The 21,178-nt window shown below is 40.6% G+C and overlaps 3 protein-coding genes across 4 annotated transcripts; 2 read left to right on the top strand and 1 right to left on the bottom strand.

Moving 5' to 3' along the window:
- Positions 1 to 1,324: 1,324 nt before the first annotated feature.
- Positions 1,325 to 2,922, top strand: kcnk3b (potassium channel, subfamily K, member 3b; the record flags this gene model as incomplete). Its single annotated transcript, XM_083683002.1, has 2 exons — positions 1,325 to 1,610; positions 2,006 to 2,922. The coding sequence occupies exons 1-2, from the start codon at positions 1,328 to 1,330 to the stop codon at positions 2,920 to 2,922; spliced, it is 1,200 nt and encodes a 399-aa protein (XP_083539128.1). The 5' UTR covers positions 1,325 to 1,327.
- A 2,581-nt stretch (positions 2,923 to 5,503) lies between these two features.
- marc1 (mitochondrial amidoxime reducing component 1) lies at positions 5,504 to 8,385 on the top strand. Of its 2 annotated transcripts, none has more exons than XM_083682818.1 (7): positions 5,504 to 5,827; positions 5,941 to 6,111; positions 6,332 to 6,488; positions 6,814 to 6,954; positions 7,158 to 7,219; positions 7,338 to 7,409; positions 7,797 to 8,385. In XM_083682818.1, the coding sequence occupies exons 1-7, from the start codon at positions 5,580 to 5,582 to the stop codon at positions 7,921 to 7,923; spliced, it is 978 nt and encodes a 325-aa protein (XP_083538944.1). In that variant the 5' UTR covers positions 5,504 to 5,579; the 3' UTR covers positions 7,924 to 8,385. The 2 variants fall into 2 exon arrangements, with proteins under 2 accessions (XP_083538944.1, XP_083538943.1); XM_083682817.1 differs by having other exon boundaries at positions 6,323 to 6,488.
- A 4,803-nt stretch (positions 8,386 to 13,188) lies between these two features.
- hhipl2 (HHIP-like 2) lies at positions 13,189 to 18,896 on the bottom strand (the record flags this gene model as incomplete). The annotated part of the gene is made up of 9 exons (XM_083683496.1): positions 13,189 to 13,673; positions 14,528 to 14,610; positions 15,656 to 15,737; positions 15,832 to 15,977; positions 16,082 to 16,208; positions 16,381 to 16,712; positions 16,809 to 16,952; positions 17,338 to 17,990; positions 18,657 to 18,896. 9 exons carry the CDS (start codon positions 18,894 to 18,896, stop codon positions 13,189 to 13,191), a joined length of 2,292 nt encoding a protein of 763 aa, XP_083539622.1.
- Positions 18,897 to 21,178: the final 2,282 nt, after the last annotated feature.

Below are 21,178 nucleotides of genomic sequence, written 5' to 3'. Positions count from 1 at the left end.
GAAACAGAGGAGCTAGTGTTTTAATCCTCAAGTGAGTTGTAGAAACAGAGAAGTTCCCTGATTATCCATAGCACTCAATGGCGCAGATTTCCTTTTTTTGTTTTTTTTGTTACCACAATTGCATAATACTGCAAGTTATTACCACAATCATACTTTCAACATTTTTGTAGCATGTTTTTGACATGTTGTGAAATCAAAGGGGTTCCTTTGTGTGTTGTGCTAATTTACAAAGCTATAGAAGCTTAATTTATAATCAGTGTCCCATAGACTGTCTTCCAAAAAATGATAGCCTACTTTATTTAAGTAACTCGAATGTACACACTATTCAGTATCAATTATTTACGATTGCACACAATGCAGTACTTTTACATGATCTTTTATTTCGTTGAAGTTGAAAGGGTGTTGGGCTTCATCCCTTATTATGATGTAGATCTACTGTAGATTCAATTTGTCTCATCCAAAATGTGGATCCTGTATTTACAATACCAGTAATAGCCTATTGTTGGTCCATCAACAACAGAGCATTTTATCTGTTGCAGCTGTATACTTAAAAGAAGAGATTGACGATTACATATTTGAATACCTATTGTAATGCCTGTAATATGCTCGGAAATTATGCCTTCACAATGTAAAATAAATGAATCATGATTGTTCCAATTTGTCATGTTTGTTTACCTTTATATTCTTTGGGTATCAATTAATGTGATAACAATGTTTCCATTGAGATCAAGAGAGGCTAGGAAAAAGGTTAATTGTTTGCATGTGTGCTTGTGTTAAATGATCCTGGGTATTTACTCAAGGACAAGAGGGTTAGCAAATTATGTTGCTAGACAACACCTTCAGAAGCCTGGAGACCTTATCTGTTTAAACAAACAAAGGTCAAAATTGTCTTCTTGGATGAAAGCACACACTATGCAGATCGGGATTGGAGAATACAATACCTGAATACTAAATATGGGAATCATATTGTATTGTATTGTATTGTATTGTATTGTATTGGGCAGGTGTATCAACCACATCAAAGCCATACACGGGAATAAATACTACTGTACAGTGCATTGGGCTCGTATATGGACTTCAAAGTGGATGTCCCAATGCTGTCCATTCAGCATCCAATAATGTAGGCTATGTGGGTTTGAATCGACAACCAATTGAGACGTGGGGGTGGTTCTGAAAGGACAGCTCCCAATGAACGTGCGCTTCTGCGAAGGTCCTCCTGCGCGAGTGTTCCATGATGAAGAGGGATCCGATCCCATAGACATGAAACGATTTAAGATTGGTCTCTGTTAATAAAACGAACTGTCACAAACGTTTGAGTCTGCTTATCATGAAGAGACAGAACGCAAGGACCCTTGCACTCATCATCAGCATCCTAACCTATTTACTGGTTGGAGCGGCTGTATTTGATACCTTGGAATCTAAACAGGAAAAAAGTCAAAAGAAGAAGCTGGACGATAGAAAATTGGACCTTATGCGCAAATATAACTTGACCAAAGTAAACTTTGAGGAGCTGGAAGTCGTGGTTTTGCATCTGAAACCGCACAAAGCCGGGGTGCAGTGGAGATTCGCCGGGTCTTTTTACTTCGCTATTACTGTGATAACGACAATAGGTAAGCTCGGTTCATCAATTTTCATACACGCAAAACGCAAAATACCTTCTGTAAGACTATATAATCCGTTGATTCAAACCGATACTCTTCGGCAAATATTGTTTGAAAAAGGAGGACCGACATGCGCTCTTCTGTTTCAGTGCTGTCATTGCATTACAGAATGTTCAGAGTGATAGTTGCCTCACATAAATGGTCTTTAGTAGCACTTGATAATTAATTCTTTGTAATCATAACTGCAAATAGCCTATGCACAATTAAGGCATTGCACAAATATAAATGAAACACATAAAACAAAATGACTGTAGGTAGGCTATATCAGTAGCAGTGAAACATAAATAAATAAATAAATAAAAGTGAATAAGATGATGTGACCTCTACTCCTTGTTCCGTATCAGGATATGGGCATGCGGCCCCCAGCACGGATTCAGGCAAGGTGTTCTGCATGTTCTACGCCCTCCTGGGGATCCCTCTCACCCTGGTCATGTTCCAGAGCTTGGGGGAGCGGATCAACACGTTTGTCAGGTACCTGCTGCACAGAGCCAAGAAGTGCCTGGGGCTGCGTCAAACTGAGGTTTCCATGGCAAACATGGTGACAATTGGCTTCTTCTCCTGTATGAGCACCCTGTGTGTGGGGGCTTTGGCATTCTCCCACTATGAAGGATGGAGCTTCTTTCACGCTTACTATTACTGCTTCATCACACTCACCACCATAGGCTTTGGTGACTATGTGGCCCTACAGAAGGATCATGCACTGCAAAATGACCCCAGGTATGTGGCCTTCTGCTTCGTCTACATCCTGACAGGCTTGACTGTGATCGGGGCCTTCCTGAACTTGGTGGTGCTGCGCTTCTTGACCATGAATGCGGAGGATGAGCGGAGGGACGCAGAGCAGAGAGCCCTGCTCTCCAGTGGCAAGCAGAGAGCCCTGCTCTCCAGTGGCAAGCAGAGAGTGGTTGCTCCTCCAGTCCCAACCTCTGCCTCAAGCTCATCCACCCCTGTGAGGGGCGGCGCCACAAAACGAGGCCTAAAGGATGTCTACACTGAGGTGCTGCATTTCCAGACAGTGTGCTCCTGCCTGTGGTACAAGAGCAGGGAGAAGCTGAGGGGTTCTATCCCCATGACTATCACTCAGGACTTGTCCTTCTCTGATGCCTACATGGAGCGCAGTGACATCTCCCCACATTTCTTTGAGCCTGGCTCTGCTGGGTGTGTGTGTGGCCCACACCAATGCACAAGCATAAGCTCCATATCCACTGGCCTGCACTTCCTCTCTCCATTCAGGGCATTCACTAAGAGACGAAGTTCTGTCTAAACCTTGTAGTCAGTGGTATTGTGGTGCAGCTTGACATGGACTTACAGATATTTAGTGCCTATTGGACTGATTTCATATACTTCACATTCACAACATCCACATCCACAGGTGCATCCATATAGTATACAAAGACCAGACAATGCCACCACCTTGCACTGACACAAATAGACTAGTTGAGAGCAATAAGAAAACAAAATAGTATTAAACATTTGTAGGCTATTGTATGCCCTGAGTCAAATATATAGATGTGAATTTGAGTTCACTTTTACGCTAAACAAGCTAGTGAGGTTTGCCAAAATAACATCCACAACAACCATCACTGCTTCAGATAATTGTTTTCGTTTTGGTCTATATTTTTCATAATTCCTTTCTTTTACATGTTTTTCATGCCTAATATGTTTTTCAAAGTCTCCACGTTTTCATGTTTATCTAAAAGCTTTGTTGAAATAACATATTTCAAGAATATGGACATTATGATAATATTTTAGGTTATATTCCTGTTTCCTGTGTGTTATAGCCCTATCTGAAGAATGAAGATCACTGTGGCTAGGTCCATTGCCTGATAATCTAATAAATTAATATCAAAAGAAAAGTTATCATTTTCGTTGTGGCCTTTATTAGATTATCAGAAGAATGTCATTTATGATTTTAATTAAAATTAGTTTTTGTGATGACTGGCATCATCAGAATAGGTTTTTCAAAATCTAATTTCATATTCACATGTCTTCACATTGGCACAACTGTAATGTAAAGAAATTAAACAACTATATGAATTCAGCATAGTGTCAAACAACGCAGATGGCATCCCAGCATGACTTCTGATTCCATTTTTTATTTATTTTTCTGTCCAGTTTTACACATTATTTATTTATTTAACTACATTATTCTGTACATTAACTGTTTAAGGTGCCATAGGCTCATGATAATGCAAAGCACTACATTATTACAAAATTCAGACATTATTTCTTTGGAGTATCATCACTGTTTTAAATCTCAATGATTGCTTGTACATGGGCATTATGAGGATTCATTTATGAGGGCAACTTGTAAAACTCTTTATTACAGGTTGTATTACCCAGAGGCATCTGACATGCTACTCATTGTCCATGTAAATCACTCATACAACAGCCCTTATAGTCCACAAAACATTAACTCTTTTTCAAATATCTTCTTGTATCCATTCCATGTTCCTCAGGCATACAGTCACGTGCAGTTGAGGTTTTGCCTAGTTATCAAATTTGCTTGCCATTGCAACATCAAGCCAAGCAGAATTGGCTTTGTGCCTATGAATTTCCTTTCAGCCATTAGACCTGCACAGAACAGTAACAGAAGGAGGATCCATTCGACAAATCCCTGTATCGCCACCCTACGGTGTTAGCATCTGCTGTTTTCTGCTTTGTCCATAGACCTCCTCAGTATTTATGTCAAAGACAAAAATAGTTTGACTTGGAAGGTCAAATTTGTCATTGCGTCACTGGAATTCTTGTCACTGCCTCAGGAATACCAACCATTAATTTGGAAATATATATATATATATTTGTTATTATATATAATGTTATTTTACTATAATTGCGATACCTTGCATCATACATATATGTGTGTGTGTGTATATATATATATATATATGATGCAAGGTATCGCAATTATAGTAAAATAACATTATCAGAAACCACATGAGATACCATGCATTCTCTATTACTACTCAATTTGTATTGAAGGTAAATTAACTAAAATGTTGGCCTATAGAAGAACAATGATCAACCCACAAGGATCAACCCACAGAATGTGCAAGCATTTGTTTCACAGTTGTTCAAAACCAGACCTGTGGCCAAAACACCTGACTCAAATGCAATTACTGGTAGTGAATGATTAGAAAATCATCATAATTGGCTACAATGCACCTGGCCTACCAAGTTGATCCCATTGAACAAGCCCCTGGTGAGACTGATGCATCTGTGTTTTCTGAAAGACATTAACAGGTGTGAGCGGAAATCCGACCCCGTGTGAAAATTACTCGGGTAGGGTCTATTTTTCGGGTTTTTGATATTTTGCGAAATAATCAGAAGTATGATATATGTGTATTTAATGGATGTTTTTGGTTGCAATTTATCTAATATGTTTGTATTTATGGATCGTAAATTAGGTGTAATTTAGGTAATAATACTTCTGATTATTGCGCAACATCAAAACCCTAAAATGACCCGGAAATAGACGCTACCCGAATAGATTTTCACACCGAGTCGGAAATAAAATAATAGAAAAAATATAAAAATAAAATAAAACCAAAAATAAAACCAATTCTCTAACATTAACTCATCTGTTTTGTCATCTCTTACCTGGACTTGCTAGAACAGTACCTATTGATTAGATCACGGAAATTATTTCAGGACTTTGGACAGTACCTCAAAAGGAAATAACAGTAAAGAAACCACAGTAAAAAGCCAACATAAATATTTATATCTATATTTAGCATTTCTAAATGCTTTAACAAGTTTAACGTGGGCGTTTTTACTTGGAAAAAATCTTTTACATACACCCGAGCTAAGTGGGCGGAGTTCCAGTATTGCCTTTCACGAAACACGGTTGTCCTCGATCACAGAACAAAAAGTTCAGTGTGACATAAGGGAGACGTTCGTACAAGCTGTCGGAAATTTAAAATGGGCTTAATAGAACTATTTCAAATCATTCAGAACAGTAGAATTGAGCTATTGGGCGGAGGTGCAATTGTCACTGTTCTCGCTCTTGGACTTGGATATAAGTACTTATTTAGGCGGCCGACGAAACTTACTCAAGTAGGAGTTGTCTCGCAGCTTCTTGTTCATCCCCTGAAATCTGGAAAAGCGGTGTCTGTTGCGCTTGCAGAATGTCAACAGATGGGTTTAAAATACGGAGAACTTAAAGATAGGTCAGTAATATAAACATGTATTAATACCTATTTTTACCTGCATTCAGGCACATTCGGGGGCGGGGGGGTAACTCTGATCTGCAGCAGTCTAACAACATTTTATTGTGATACAGGCACTGGCTGGTGATCACTGAGGATGGCCATATGGTGACGGGCAGGCAGGAGCCTCGCTTGGTTCTGGTGTCGTTGACCAGTAATGGAGGACATGTCTGTCTCAATGGTCCAGACATGGAGGAGCTGAGGTTTCCCCTGCAGCAGCTGACCAACCCCACCATCGACTGCAGGTTGTTAATTAAGTTTGTCACCATCCTGTTAAGGTTGAATAATTGTTTACCATTTGAACTGTTGTCACCTGTTGCCATTTACAATATTGTCTGACCAGATTGTTTTGTTGTATTACTTTCTTGTATTATTAGGGATCCATGTAACCCTTTGATTCTAGGTAGAACCTGTTTTGCTAGTATTGCTTTGTGGCTTGTTCATTCTTTGTCCCAGGGTGTTTAGCAAGGACATTCAAGGCAGAGACTGTGGGGATGAAGCCTCTAGCTGGCTCACTCGATATCTGGCAGCTGATAAAACCTTTCGCCTGGTACACTTTGAGCCCCACATGAACCCCAGGCAATCAGTGGACCTAGAGCCTCTCTTTTCACAGAATGATAAGGTAATTGTTGTTTAATTTGTAATGGGTTGGGTTAATAAGTCATCTTACTCCTGGATTGTTTTACGAAAAACACCTATAGTGTCACCATCTTTTGAAACACCAGAATTTCGTATCCACCTCTAGATAATTGTCTTAGTCTCCATCTATTATATTTTATTTTAATTTCTGTTATAGCTCTTGAATATTTAAGTGTTACAAGTTTAATGACAGTTATGCAGACTGTGAGTTGATTTTCACTCCTGTATGACCACTTTTGCGCATGCACAGTAATAGCACTGGAATGGCATTTTCTATTTTATGTTGCTGTTTGAAAATATACCCCTAGGTTGCGTACCCTGATGTTGGACCTTTAATGTTGCTGTCTGAAGCCTCTGTGAAGGATCTGAGCAGTAGGCTGGAGAATGATGTCACGGTGGAACGATTTCGACCCAATATCGTTGTTAGTGGCTGTGAAGCCTTTGATGAGGTAAGGTAGCATATGATCACAGGAAACATGATTTGACACTTCAACACAGTTACATTGATTGTCAGATTGTAAGTCTACAATTGAGACTAAACGTATACTATTCTGATTTGGGAGTGATTACATAACTTTGCTCTTGCTTGAAGAATCAATGATAATTCTCATTTTACCCATCAAACACAATACTTTTTCTTGTTCTTGGTAAGGATTCTTGGGATGACCTCCAGATTGGCAGTGTGAGAATTCACCGTGTGATGAGCTGCGGAAGGTAATGCAGCATGATAATTGTGACGTTACTCGCATACTCTTGCATAGAATAATAACTGACGAAAACAGCAGTGTTTCGGTTTAACATGGTCACTTTATCTCGTATTTGTCATTTTCAGGTGCATTTTCACCACTGTTGACCCTGAAACGGGAGTCATCAGTAGGAAAGAGCCTCTGGACACACTCAAAAGGTAATCGAGCTGACTATGATAAAAGTACATACCTCTGTCAAGGTGTTTAACTAAACTAATTGTTGCACTGGTACTTACCCACTGTAAATGACGACCTTAATCTAATGATAAAGTAGTGTCCATATTATCTCATTACTACTGCATCGTTTGATAAATCACAATTTATAAGTTAGGAACTTAGAACTGTACACGTGGCCCAAAATAAGTTTTAAGTTTTAAATTCCTGAATTGTCAATTGTGACTTATCAAATAATGCAGTAGTAACGTGATCATACAAGCACTACGTTATCATTTGCAGTGGGAAAGTACAGCGTGATAGAACATGGCATGACATAATATGGACGTGATTAAACAAATCTGCCATTATCCCTTCACTTCGTTTTACAGCTATCGCCAGTGTGAACCAGCCGAGAAGGATATTTATAAAACATCCCCACTATTTGGACAGTTGTTCGTTGTCAAGAAGATTGGCATCCTTCAGGTTGGAGATGTGGTGTACAAGATCAGCCACTGAGGTGGATAGAAATCAATAGAGATCAAAAATGAAAATGTCTATCTGGACCTAGAAAGTTACCCCAAGTCTACTCCATCCAAATCTACTCTAATGATGCAGGGACCAGGGTCACACATTATATAATCCCACTTTGGTGACAGTAAAATATAAACAATTGTGGTTAGGTTTGGGGTATGGTAATCTATCTAATCTTAGGTCTGCAACCACATTGAGCGGCCATTTCAATTCGATATTTTTAAGCTTGGTGTGGGGGGGACATGCAGCGGTCGGCCTGTAGAGGGAGCTACAGGACCGTGGCCAGGGTTACGGAAGCGAGGCTTTGTTGCGCACCTGTTGCGAATGAAGCCTCGTTAACGAAATGGTTTAAGATGTGTGTGCCTCTGCTTTCGAGAGGGAGGGCTGGAAAGCCAAAGACTGGAAAGTCGACCAGCAGCTGAATAAACGACCATTCCCTCATCACAACACTGCGTCCGCCTCTGTGTGTCAAGGATCTTGTTACACTTGGTTTGTTTTGTCTAAATCATAAATAAATTTTTCCAAACTAACCAATCATACATGATCATTTGTTGATGTGTACTTGCATTACTAGGTTCTAGTTTGTACTAGTACAAATTCACCATTGTTGAACCTAATACAGGGACAATAAACAGGGAATCACTAGACACACTGAAAATGTTACAGTAGCCTACTATACATCCTATTTTGAATAGGATGTGTAACACTTTACACAGTGTAAATTCTGAGTGACCTCAGTGATTTTGCAATTGATTGAATTGAGATCAATTTGTTTGACAGCTATCAACAGTGTGAACCAGCTGAGAAGCAGATCTATAAAACATCCCCACTGTGCGGACAGTTCTACACTGTAAACAAGGCTGGTCCTCTGTGGCTTAGGTGGTAGAGCATGGTGTGAACAACGCTTGGGTTGTGGGTTTGATTCCTGCTGGGACCATATATACTGAAATGTATGCACTCACTGCAATGTGAGTCGCTTTGGATAAAAGCGTCAGCTAAATGGCATGTATAATATTATTATTAAGACTGGCACTCTTCAGGTTGGGTATAAATATGATACAAATACGGTAGATAAGCGTATAGGTACTGTTAGATTAGTAGTGTTAACAGTAAGATACAGTTAGGTCCATATATATTTGGACTCTGACACAATTTGTGTTATTTTAGCTGTTTACCAAAACATATTCAAGTTACAGTTATATAATAATAATATAGGCTTAAAGTGCAGACTCTCAGCTTTAATTTGAGGGTATTCACATCCAAATTGGAGGAAGGGTTTAGGAATTACAGCTCTTTCATATGTAGCCCCCTCTTTTTCAAGGGACCAAAAGTAATTGGACAATTGACTCAAAAGCAGTTTCATGGACAGGTGTGGGCTATTCCTTTGTTATTTCTTTATCAATTAGGCAGGTAAACGGTCTGAGTTGATTCCAAGTGTGGCATTTGCATTTGGAAGCTGTTGCTGTGAACGCGCAACATGCGGTCAAAGGAGCTCTCAATGCAAGTGAAACAGGCCATCCTTAGGCTGCAAAAACAAGACATAGCGGCAACATTAGGAGTGGCCAAATCAACAGTTTGGTACATTCTGTGAAAAAAAGAACGCACTGGTGAGCTCGGCAACACAAAAAGGCCTGGACGTCCACGGAAGACAACAGTGGTGGATGATGAGTAAAACCAAAATCATGAAAATTGTGTCACTGTCCAAATATTTCCGGACCTAACTGTATGTAGCTTGTGAGTAGAATAGCTGTAGTGTCAGATACTGGTCTGTCAAGATACTGTTGCAGGTTTTCCTTTAACCAGAAGGTATTATTGTACATTGGGGTTACCCTAAAACACAGTGTGGTACATTGGGGTTACCCTAAAACACAGTACTGTATGTAGTTTACACAAGTCTCTGAATCGCTTTTCTGCTCCATAACACTGCATTGCAACAGTATGTGTTTTCGTAAACTAACTTTTTAATTTTTCAAGTACAGGGCTTTGCATACTGTATAAACCATTTTGTGTTTCCGTCATATGTGTTTGTTCTTTTATGTTTATGGTTTTTTTTTCTGTATTTTACTAATTTTTGATGTGTGCTATTAAATAAAATTTAAAAAAAATTCCATTGCTCATGTCACTGAACTTTTTTAACCAAACGTCATGTTACAAACATTAGAGAAATGTTATACACATTCACGGTAGCCTATGATGTCATTAAAGATGGCTGATGACAATATTCCTGAGAACTGTAGATTTGTAGCCTACTGTACAGTAGTTTTTGCTAGAGTGGATCACATACTGTAACAATACAGTTAATTGCATTCACCTTGCAGCAAAAGTGGTATGATGTTATATTTACAATTTACTGATGGATTATCTCAACCGTCATAGTAAATCCCATGAAAAGTTTTTAAAAGTTAAAACTGTACAGTAACTTGGGTTTTGCTGGCAGTACAGCTAATCATTTTTAGACTGCGTACAAGTGGTGGAATGTTGTTAAATTTCTCACAACGTTGTCATCGGTCTGCACCACTGTTGGTGTTGGCGTTATGCCAACAGTATTCTGGTCATATCTGTATTGAAAAAATGTTTAACCCATCTCTCACTATTCACGGCATATTGATGAGCCCACAGCTATCACAACACAAGGAGAGGAGAGAAAAAACAATTATAGCACAGAGAAAATCACTTCTAAACCACATGCTGTTGCCCAAACAAAACCATAAATAATGAATGTGGCTCCACATGAAAGATCACCCTGATCTCTGAAGGGAGTGATGTCAACAAAGTTGTTAAATGTTGTGACACCATCTACGGGAATACATATTGAAAACCTCTGATGTGAATGAGTTGGATTCTTACAGTAAAAAAATATCACAATTGAATTACTGTAAGTAACCAACTCATCATTGCATGAGAGCTTTGCAGCATGTGTTCCCATACAAGCTGTCCCAACATGTAACTGTATCTGTTTAATGTATGCTAAAGTCTGCCTGAATACACGCAGGCTTAGCCGGTAACTACAGTACTGAAGGAATTATGATCACTCTCAGATTATGAATTAATTTTATGATGAGATGAATATTATTTTAGTTTAAACCTTGACAGATCTATGCAAACCTTTTCATCAGTGGCCCTCAATGCAATGACAGAGAATCTCAGTCTAACTCATGAGTGGCGGAGGCAGAAGTTTTAGTTATTAATTTGATTGATTGTTTTCTAGTGTCCCGCAGTTTTAACGTGTGTTTCACTTGTTTAGATTTTTACCAGCGACTCTATCAGATCCTAACGCTTTAATTACCAAAGTAGATTTAAGTTTCAAATTAAATACCCCACACTGGCGCCTCTAATTCAACACCTTTACAGAATGAGGTCTTTGTGACTGAATTCAAAGGATATATTAGTCAAATTCTTAGCTATCAATAAGGAATCTGTAGAAGATCATATGCTTTAACATCCTCATTTGCATCTCACCTTAAGAGAATGAGGAATCAGAGAATGCAAATATTAGAACAATGTCACTCATCAAAAACCCATCAACATCCTCTTGCCAGAGACTGAAAATAATTACAGTACATGTCAGTGCATGCCATCTGCAATGTTAACACAACAACGTGGCAGTTTGAGGCCACCATCAAAGGTGTCTTCTCTTACAAAAGAGTCATCTGTAATGATAAGCTGTGCTACATTTGATGAGTAGTTTGGCAAGAGGAAAAAGACAGACGGATCCTCTGCTAAAGCTTTGGTCTGTCACCCTCTGGCAAGACAGCCCCGTTCTGTACTGTTATCACAGTTCAGTCAGGACACTCATGTCAGTTTAACAACTTATTGCATGAAAATTGTTATATACATTTAAGCTTGCGTAAATGGGTGGCTGCGCTCTGTAGAGCTCCCAAAGGGCATACAAAAGGGCAGGGAGCCCATAACTTGTCAAACCCCCGTAGGTAGGCTACATACAGGGTGACTGAGCAGGGGGAGGCTGGTGGTGGTGTATTAGATGACCACACAAAACATATTCTCATACCCAGTACAACCATGTCGCTGTTGAATGCTATGTAGGAGTGTGAACATGGCTGCTTTTAAGCCTCTGTCCTTTGAACATGTGATGGTGTTTGTGGATCCATGTAGTGTCCTCCACACAAGACCTTTAGAGAGACCAAAAGTTGAAAGAGCTATACGTTTCCTCTGTCATTATGGATACACTGTTGAAGTGGTATGGCTGCTGTTGAAGTGGTATGGCTAATGTTGAAGTGGTATAGCTACTGTTGAAGTGCTAATGCAGTTCTTTACAGCAGTACTGGCTATCATTTAAATATGGTGACAGTTTCAGAATGTAGTTAAATGTAGTACTACATGTCCCTTAAATAAATTAGAAAAACCTTGATTGACATCTTAACACTGTACAGAATACCCTATGGTCTACAATTCATTGTAAAATGAAGTAGGGCCTGCACACTTAAATGCTCCACCATGTTCCTTTATTTACAAGCTAAACAGACAACATTTAGATCCTATAATGATCTTTGTCAGGTCTTTCCTACAATTAATTTGTCCCAGAAAGAGCCTGTAAGCTGTAGTAAACACAGTTCTAGTTGTGACGTGGCAGGTTGGGCTCAGAGATCAACCATTTTCACGTGGATCCTTTTATCACACTGGGCTGTACTGTAACTATCTAACTGGTATCTCTGGGACTGTTAAATTTATCTTCTCAGAAAGAGGACATTGTACACTCAGAACACTAAATGCAATAAACATGAGAAGTCAAAATGTGGAAAAAGTGAAGGGGTCTGAAGACTTTTTGAAGGCACTGTAAACCCTTTGACATTGCAGAGACCAATTTGACAATGCAGCCAGTGGCCAAAGTATATTGCCTTAAGAATTTTCATGGTGCCAGCCTTGGTTAAAGTGGCTTTTAAATATGATCAGCGGTGGGGTGAGAAATTACAGAGGGCTTCAAAGAAACACACAGCTTTTTAAAGTCCACCATGTTTATTTTTAACACTTAGATGTGTTGTAAAATTAGAGCAATTTAACAACACCAATGTTGGTTACAAAGTTTCATGTTTCTACAAAATGTAGTAATTGTTTGTTTGTTTGTTGGCCGAAAAGAAGAGGAATTACAATTTCATGCATACCATCAAAGATGTAACAGTTTCACTTATTCTGTGTCATTCAGTACATATTACACTGAAAAACCAACATTTTCCATAAAAACTTGAAGACGAACATACACAGTAACTAAAACCCATGCTAAGCAATTCAATTTCAATGGATTTTACCATCTTTTGACTTTTTGCTTTTGACCTGTGCTTTATTTTGCACAGTTTTCTTCTGTTTGATATCAGAGAGTTTTTTGGCTTCTTTAGCAGGTTTCTTGGTTCCTTTGGCAGTTACTTTAGTCTTAGGGGCTTTCTTTACCACTTTATTTTTTGGTTGCTTCTTTACCGCTTTCTTAAAAAGGATCTTCTTCTTCTTCTTCTTCTTCGCCAGTGTCTTGGTTGTCTGATTCTTGAGAGCTTTATTCAGTGTATTTAATTTAAACTTTTTGTCTTTGTTTTTTGTCTTCGTCTTTGTCTTCGTCACAATCTTGTCATTAGCTCTCCATTTGGGCAACTGAGTTGGGTTCATAGTCCTCACTCTGGGTGAGGTTGAGGTAGGTTTGGGCTGGCTTATGGCTGGCGGTTTGGTAGTTAATTTGAGTTTTCTAGGTGGAGGTCTTGTAGGTTTTTCATCCGTGTCCAGCACAGTCACTGAAATTGCAGACAACATTTAGAAAACAGCCATTTTTACTGATTCCCCTGTTTCGCCTTAATTCAGATCAAAACCCACACATTAAAGGACATGCTAAATTTGTATGTTGCGATAAAATATTTGGCTTTGAAAAAGTGGCTTTATGTCTGAAATGTTTTCCTCTTTTGTTTGTTTCTATTTACATTATGTTTGATGTAAAAAAAGATATTGCCTTTTATAGTTTTATATACAAGTTCAGTCCAATTATACATTTGCACTTGCAATTATACATTTGCAGATCTATAGGCAAATTAAGTGGGTAAAAATACGTTTTTTTGTACAATTTTGTCCCAGAAAAGTGCACTAATTTGGTGCAGTGACAGTCTCAAAAATGCAATCTCTCCACAACTATCGTAAACTTATGGCCCTGCATGTACAGTTACCAGCCACTCACTTTTGTATATCCTCATTGACATAGGTAGGATTTCCAAAGGTTCGCTTGGCGCTGCGCGTCTCAAATTGTAACAGTTCCTATATGAGCGCTGCCGCTCAACACACCGCACGCGGAGTCACAGATTTTCGCCTTTCTGTCTATGGTGCCTGCCTTTTCGAATTCTGTGTGCATGCAGAATCACAACAGCTAATGTCAGACACTGCAAGTCTATTTTGGGGAGGTTATATTGTTATTAGGGAGGATGTTGTTGTTTGGAACTTCTGATTGAATTTCGCCACGATTGCCAGAGGTGGCAGATTTAATAAGACAAACTTACGCCCGGCTACTGTAATTATTTTTGCAGCGTTGCCGCACACTAAGTGGGTAATGTGGGACCGGTGTTAGACTTAGTGAGTATTAAAAGTTTAATTTGTGACTTACGTTCCCGCGGTATAAAAGGAACTTTTTTTCCCTTCACTTTCACAGGGAGAGGTTTTTGTTTGCATTTCTCAGGTGGTGCCCTCCTGTATAAAGTGCAAAGGTTAGAAATACAAAGGTTAGAAATACAATAGAGGTCATCTCTGAAACCCATTGCAGTAGAATCTACAGAATAGGAAATATCTGTGTGAGCCTGGGCTCATGACAAAGCCCAGATGTTTATAGGACACTCCAGTGTACCACTGGAACACCAGTCAGGTGCTTTCATTCCTGTTGTCAATAGTTTCCACTCATTGGGGATGCTTGTGAATGAAGAATGTGGGACCAAAGTAAATGCAGATGCAGCACTATGGTGCCAAAAATATGGAAATTAGGCTCTTATGACCATACAGACAATTCAGATGTACTGTGTATGATGGTTTGAGGAAGACACCTCTTATGGAATATGCTAGAGTATGATAGTAATGTCAAATGCAAATAAATATCAATTTACAGAGGTCACTATAAACACACATTCATGATAATTCTAACAATCACACATTTTACTTGTTTGTTTTTTGTTTTAAGATGTTTTACTAAATATAAAATATTTGATTATCAACACACTGCCGTTGAATAATGTGGACACTGTACATGGCGTCAACACATATGGCTCAAGGTCTCAAGCCAAGATTCCAAGATATGGAGAGAAAGGATGGAAAATATCTGATGCTCCATAATGAGTATATCAGTCCTGTTGTATATCGACAGTCTGAAATCATTTGACACGAGTACAGATATAGAGTTACAGAAGAGTCAAGATGGCCAATAATTCCATTCTATAATCTATAAAAGAGTGTGACTTGGTGGATTGCAGGGCTATGGATCAGTGAGTGAGGTGTACTGTAGCTATGGGGTTTCAAGTTTATCCGTAAAAATATCCATGCTTAGCATCTGGTAAAACTGTACCTGTGTAATAACAATGTAATCACTCCAATAACAACATTGTATTAACAATTTATCACTGTCAACATGTAATTATGACAGGTGTGGAGTTAATATAATAGTGATGTTAACAATAGTCACAACAACTCATTGCCCACAACCACAGCTTCAGCATACCATGTTAATACTTGCATGCATATACTATACCTGGATGGATCCATAAATTTGTAAACCGTTCCAAAGGGGGACACTGCACTAGGGTATGAGGTAGCAAGAAAATACAATTCCCCTAAAGAGACAGGGAAAAACAGAACATTACATGAGGGGGGTGCCAGTATTGGTGGACTATACTGAAGAGATTTCATTACATTCTCAGACAATACCTGCTTCATCTTCAGCAAAGGAAATTATGAACTTATGGTGGTGGTTAATCAGTCCAGGAAAAGAGCATGTTTTTGTTTCACCCATACAAACACTCCTCTCTTTCCATTTCCCAGTTGTCTTATCTTCTTGCAAGGCCATAATACGTCTGGTTGATAAACAAGAAAAATGTTAATATCATGGAACATTTGGGCGGTTTTTCAACATCCATTGAAAACAGACTGCAACGGTGGATAATATTATTTAGCTTACCCACTCATGAAGTCCCCAAAGATGTATAGGCCATTCAGATTGGGAGACTCACATCCTCTGTATACATAGCCCCCAGTCACTGACTTCCCAACATGGTGACCATAAGCAAAAATAGGAAGGATGTCATCTATTGAGAGGAGGAAAGAAATCGTAATGTATTGGTTGAGGATGTTGCATCAGGCTTCTATCTCAACCCCTTAATATAAAAAAGCACTGCAAAATTGCCAAATAACTGCTACATTTTGATTATATTTTGATTATTATTGTCTAATACTATAGTTCTGCAAGATCATGCTCACCCAATAAGGAGTAATAGCATAATTTGAGATCATAGCATTCAAATCCCTCTTTGGCTCTCCATCCATAGTTTCCCCCGCTCACAATAATGTCTATCTCCTCAAATCGGTTCTGGCCAACATCTCCGCAGAATATCCTCCCCCTGCCGTAGCGGCTAACTGGATCTCCACGATCCACTGAGCAACGCCACATGTTCCGGACACCATATGCATACACCTCTGGCCGTGCATCTGGGTCCCTGATGAACGGGTTGTCTGGAGGGATTCTATAGTGCTTTCCATTTGTGTCACTTCCATCTACATCAATACGCAGGGCCTTCCCCAAAAGAGCACTCCTAGATTTCAAAGAGATTGTTACAGTTACATCTGAGGGCACATTGATGAATTCATTCGCAAAAAAACTTCTACTACACATACAGTAACAGCCTTACCTATTTTGGGAATTCCCATACTTTCCAAAAGGATCCCCTGCTTTGCCACCGTCCCCAGTGAAAATGTATAAGTATTCATCAAGTCCAAACAGGATCTGACCACCATTGTGGTTCGCTGCTGGCTCTTCAATCTCAAGAATCACCCTGAGGGAAATGATAGTCAGAGTGCTCGTTATCAAGTCTCTCTGAAGATGATAGAGCTGTTCATGTAGCCTTCCTCATATCCCTGACTTACTGTCAGACACACGTCACACCACATTTCAAGTGGTCTAAAATATAGAATGGCCGTCGACGGCCGCTATGGGGTCTAGAGAGATAATCGGTCCCCAAACGCATGAGCCGCCTTTGAGGCTGATCTACTGATTCAATACAGTTGTCTACTGTATGTGTGTTTATATTACAGTGAGAAGAAGAGAGAATAAAATGCACAGAACGTGCTCATGCATGTCGCCTGTAGTGCAACCACAGCTAAGGGGTAATTATATGCTTTTAACTACTACAGACCAACGGTAAGAAAGATCACTCATACCTCTCTGAGTGATGATCAGCAATGTTCATGTCAGAGGCAGAGACCTTCATCTCACTGATTCTGACTTTCTCCAGTTTGCTGTTGACCAGGATGGAGTAGTAGATGAAGAAGCGGCCATTGTCCCTGTACCGTGGGTGGAAGGCCATGCCCAGGAAGCCCCTCTCATCCCCCAGCCAAGAGGTGGTCAACACCTCGCCACTCATGTCCAGGAAGGGCTGCTCCAGACGGCTGCCATCACGCAGGTACACCCACACAAAGCCCAGCTGCTCAGCTATGAACATGCGGTGTGTGTCATCACGGCTATGGAGCATGAGGACAGGGTTCCGGAGACCATTAGCCACCTCAGTCAGGCATAGCTGTAGACAACCCTTGGGGTCCTCAACCACTTTGCCCAGGTTGTTGTTTAGGTCTGTGCTCTTCAGAACATTGGGGTAACAGTAATCCTGGTCAGCAAGATTCACCATGTTGCAGAATCTGAACCTATCTTTCTCAAGGGCCTCCAGCAGGATCTTGCTGTCTGTCAAGTATTTGACCACATGGTGGCATTTGTCAAGGAATTCTGTGCAGTAGCTGAGGCACAGTCCAGGCAGTTGTCTGACAGGGGTGTAAGGGTCCTCTGCATCGTAGAGATGAGCAGCATACGGAGAGCACTCCTAGATATCAGACATAGGGAAATGGTATGGTGAGTAGTTTCAAGCAGATACTATAGAGTATAGGCTATATACATCCTGATCTGGGACCTGCTAAATCAGGCCCGAGACACTTTTCATCTCAAAGAGAACCAGATGGGTGTAAACATTCAGCAATATCACAGACTTTCTCTAGTCTCATTGCCTCATTGCTTACCTCTATCAAATCCATTCAGATCCATGAGAATCCTAAAAAAGGTATATTGAGACTGATGTATGTGTATACACTCATCCTCTGATCAATGAGTCACCTGATTTTAGAATAAATAATTACACACAGGACTGTCCTCTAAAAACAAAAAAGCCTGATAAAAAAAAAAGCCTGTATTGATAATTAGACATATCAGACACACACCCTGTCCATTTTCCTAAATCATTCAGAAAATGGTTCTGAATACACAGATAGACTACTCAAAATATGTATCAAGCCTTTGCTATTTTAAATTCTATGCCAGGATAACTTTGTTCACCTGACACAGAACGTACACAAAACCATATAGCATAAATGTGCAGTATGAATCAAAATCGGACCTCAAATAGCCTACACAAACTGGAAACATTCATAAATTGTGGATGAGGAACCAGCTTTCCATCATGCTATTAGAAATTAACATTTCATACAATTCTTACCTGACATAAAATGTCTTTCACATAGTCACCACAGAGCTCGTACCCCTGGACATCCAATAAATCAATTATGTCCCAATACCTCTCAGCAATGATATTATCCGTGTTCTGGTCACAACAACCGAATTGCTCATAATGAGTGCAGAACTCCAAATGATGGGGAGGTTTAAACGGAGGCTCAAAGTCCAGACACTGTGGATGAGACGATATGTTTTGAATTGGGATGAGCAATACAACTGACATTATTATGAGTTCAGGGAGGCGCAGTCTCCCGGTCGATCCTGCTGCCCCGCGTTTGTGGAGAACCATGCAACAGGCTTCGCTTTGGTTGAGAGCATACCGCTTCCTTGTCATTTTTGCCGTCTCCTTCTGAAAGAGCTCAGCTGTTTGCTCATGCTCTCATCTCTCATTTAACTATATATGCGTGTGCGTGTGCGCGCGCGCGCGAGTGTGTGCGCGTGTGCGACTGCCGTGTGTGTGTGTGTGTGTGTGTTTATAATCAGAAAATATATATTTTTTCATTAAACTTTGACTATTGGCTCAATTGTGTGAATTCATGGTATAGGTCTATACTCGCAAGGCAAGCATACACATATACACGAACGCGTGCACACACACACACACACACACACACACACACACACACACACACACACACACACACACACACACACACACAAACCTGTGTGCCAAAGGTATGCAAACATTAAACCCGCAATTATGACTCTACAGTCTATAGTACCTGTGATGGGGGCCCCCAGGCAGTGTCAATATCTGTCAAATGTGTCATCTGGGTTCACTGTTGCAGCATGTGTTCTTAGGAATATTTGCATATTGTTAGACAGAGGAAATGTATGTCATCATTTTCAAAGTGCCAAAGAATACATTTAGCTATATTTTGCTGTAGCTATCCTGCCTTAAGCTCTGGGACCTAGTTTCTGTTGAAAGCCATCTGTTTGAAGCCAATTGCTGGCAATCTCCAGTGGGAGGGCCTGAAACTATTCTGCAAGGTATCTAACTCCTGCTCACCTTGGACCAGGACTAATACATTTGGAATTGAGTGGTGAAGCCTGTTCTCCAGTCTAAGTAAGTTAATTTAATCTTGTTTAAAGTCAGTCAGTTGGAATTGAGTGGTGAAACCTTTCTGATTGTTAGGTGTGACTACCCTGCTAGTCATCAGCAATTACAGAATCTGCAGTTCTATCTTGACGGTCATAGAGCGACAGCCTCCTGACACAAAGACAAAGGGGTCAATTTGTGGAGACCATTGAGGAAGGCTAAACTACTAAGTATTTTTATTCTATTAGTTTATTTTTTCACTACTCTGTGGGTACTGAGTGTTACCTACATTTTGTATTGCCCACTGGAGGGGCACAGGGGAATGAGGTGAGTAACAAGGGAAAGACAAGACACATGGAATAGCTAGAATACTCAGGAGGGTTAGAAGCGTCTGCAGGTCCCGTGGAAAGATTTACCGTAAGTCACAGTACGATCTGGCGCTGGAGTGAAGACAGGGCAGCGTTCTTATAGGTAGGTGACTGGGAATGGGTCGCAGGTGTGCTTTCTCTCTAACCAACTGTCTCACTACCTCCTTCAGAACAACCTCCTTGACCCTCACCAATCCGGCTTTAAGGCTGGGCACTCTACTGAGACTGCTCTCCTTGCTGTCATGGAGGCCCTCCACTCTGCTCAAGCTTTCTCCCTCTCCTCTGTTCTTACGCAGATGACACTCAACTCTTTCTCTCTTTCCCCCCTTCTGACTCACAGGTGGCAACATGTGTCTCTGCATGTCTTGCGGACATTTCAACTTGGATGTCAGCCCACCACCTCAAGCTCAACCATAACAAGACTGAGCTGCTCTTCCTCCCGAAGAAAGCCTGTCCTCTCCAAGACTTCTCCATCACAGTAGAGAACTCTATTGTGACGTCCTCCCAGACAGCTAACAACCTTTAGGTGATCTTTGACAACCACTTATCCTGTGTGGCGAATATCACAGCAACAGCATGCTCCTGTAGATTCTTCCTCTACAACATCAGAAGGATACATCCATTCCTCACCAGAGAAGCAGCACAACTCTTGGTCCAGACACTTGTGATCTCTCGCTTTGACTACTGCAACACACTCTTGGCCGGGCTCTCCGCCTCCGCCATCAGGCCTCTGCAGCTCATCCAGAATGCTGTCGCCCATCTGGTGTTCAATCTCCCCAAATTCTCCCATGTCACCCACCTCCTTCGCACCCTTCACTGGCTCCTGGTAGTAGCTTGCATCAAATTCAAGACCCTGGTGCTCGCCTACCGGGCGGCAAAGGGAAAAGCCCCTCTCTACTTGCAAGCAATGGTCAGCCCCCAAACCCTTGCCTGATCACTCCGCTCTTCCACCTTGGCTGGCCGCCTGGCACCGCCACCTCTATGTGGATGCAGCAGCCGCGCTCCTCGGTCACGGCTTTTCACTGTCCTGGCGCCCCACTGTCAGGACTGCAGACTCGCAACCTATCTTCCGCCGTAGATTGAAGACACATCTCTTCA

This window comes from Argentina silus (genome assembly GCF_951799395.1).
Source record: "Argentina silus genome assembly, chromosome: 13".
In the NCBI taxonomy this organism is placed as follows: domain Eukaryota; kingdom Metazoa; phylum Chordata; class Actinopteri; order Argentiniformes; family Argentinidae; genus Argentina; species Argentina silus.
The sequence above is the reverse complement of the archived record's forward strand: the minus strand, read 5'-3'. Positions and strand labels throughout refer to the sequence as shown.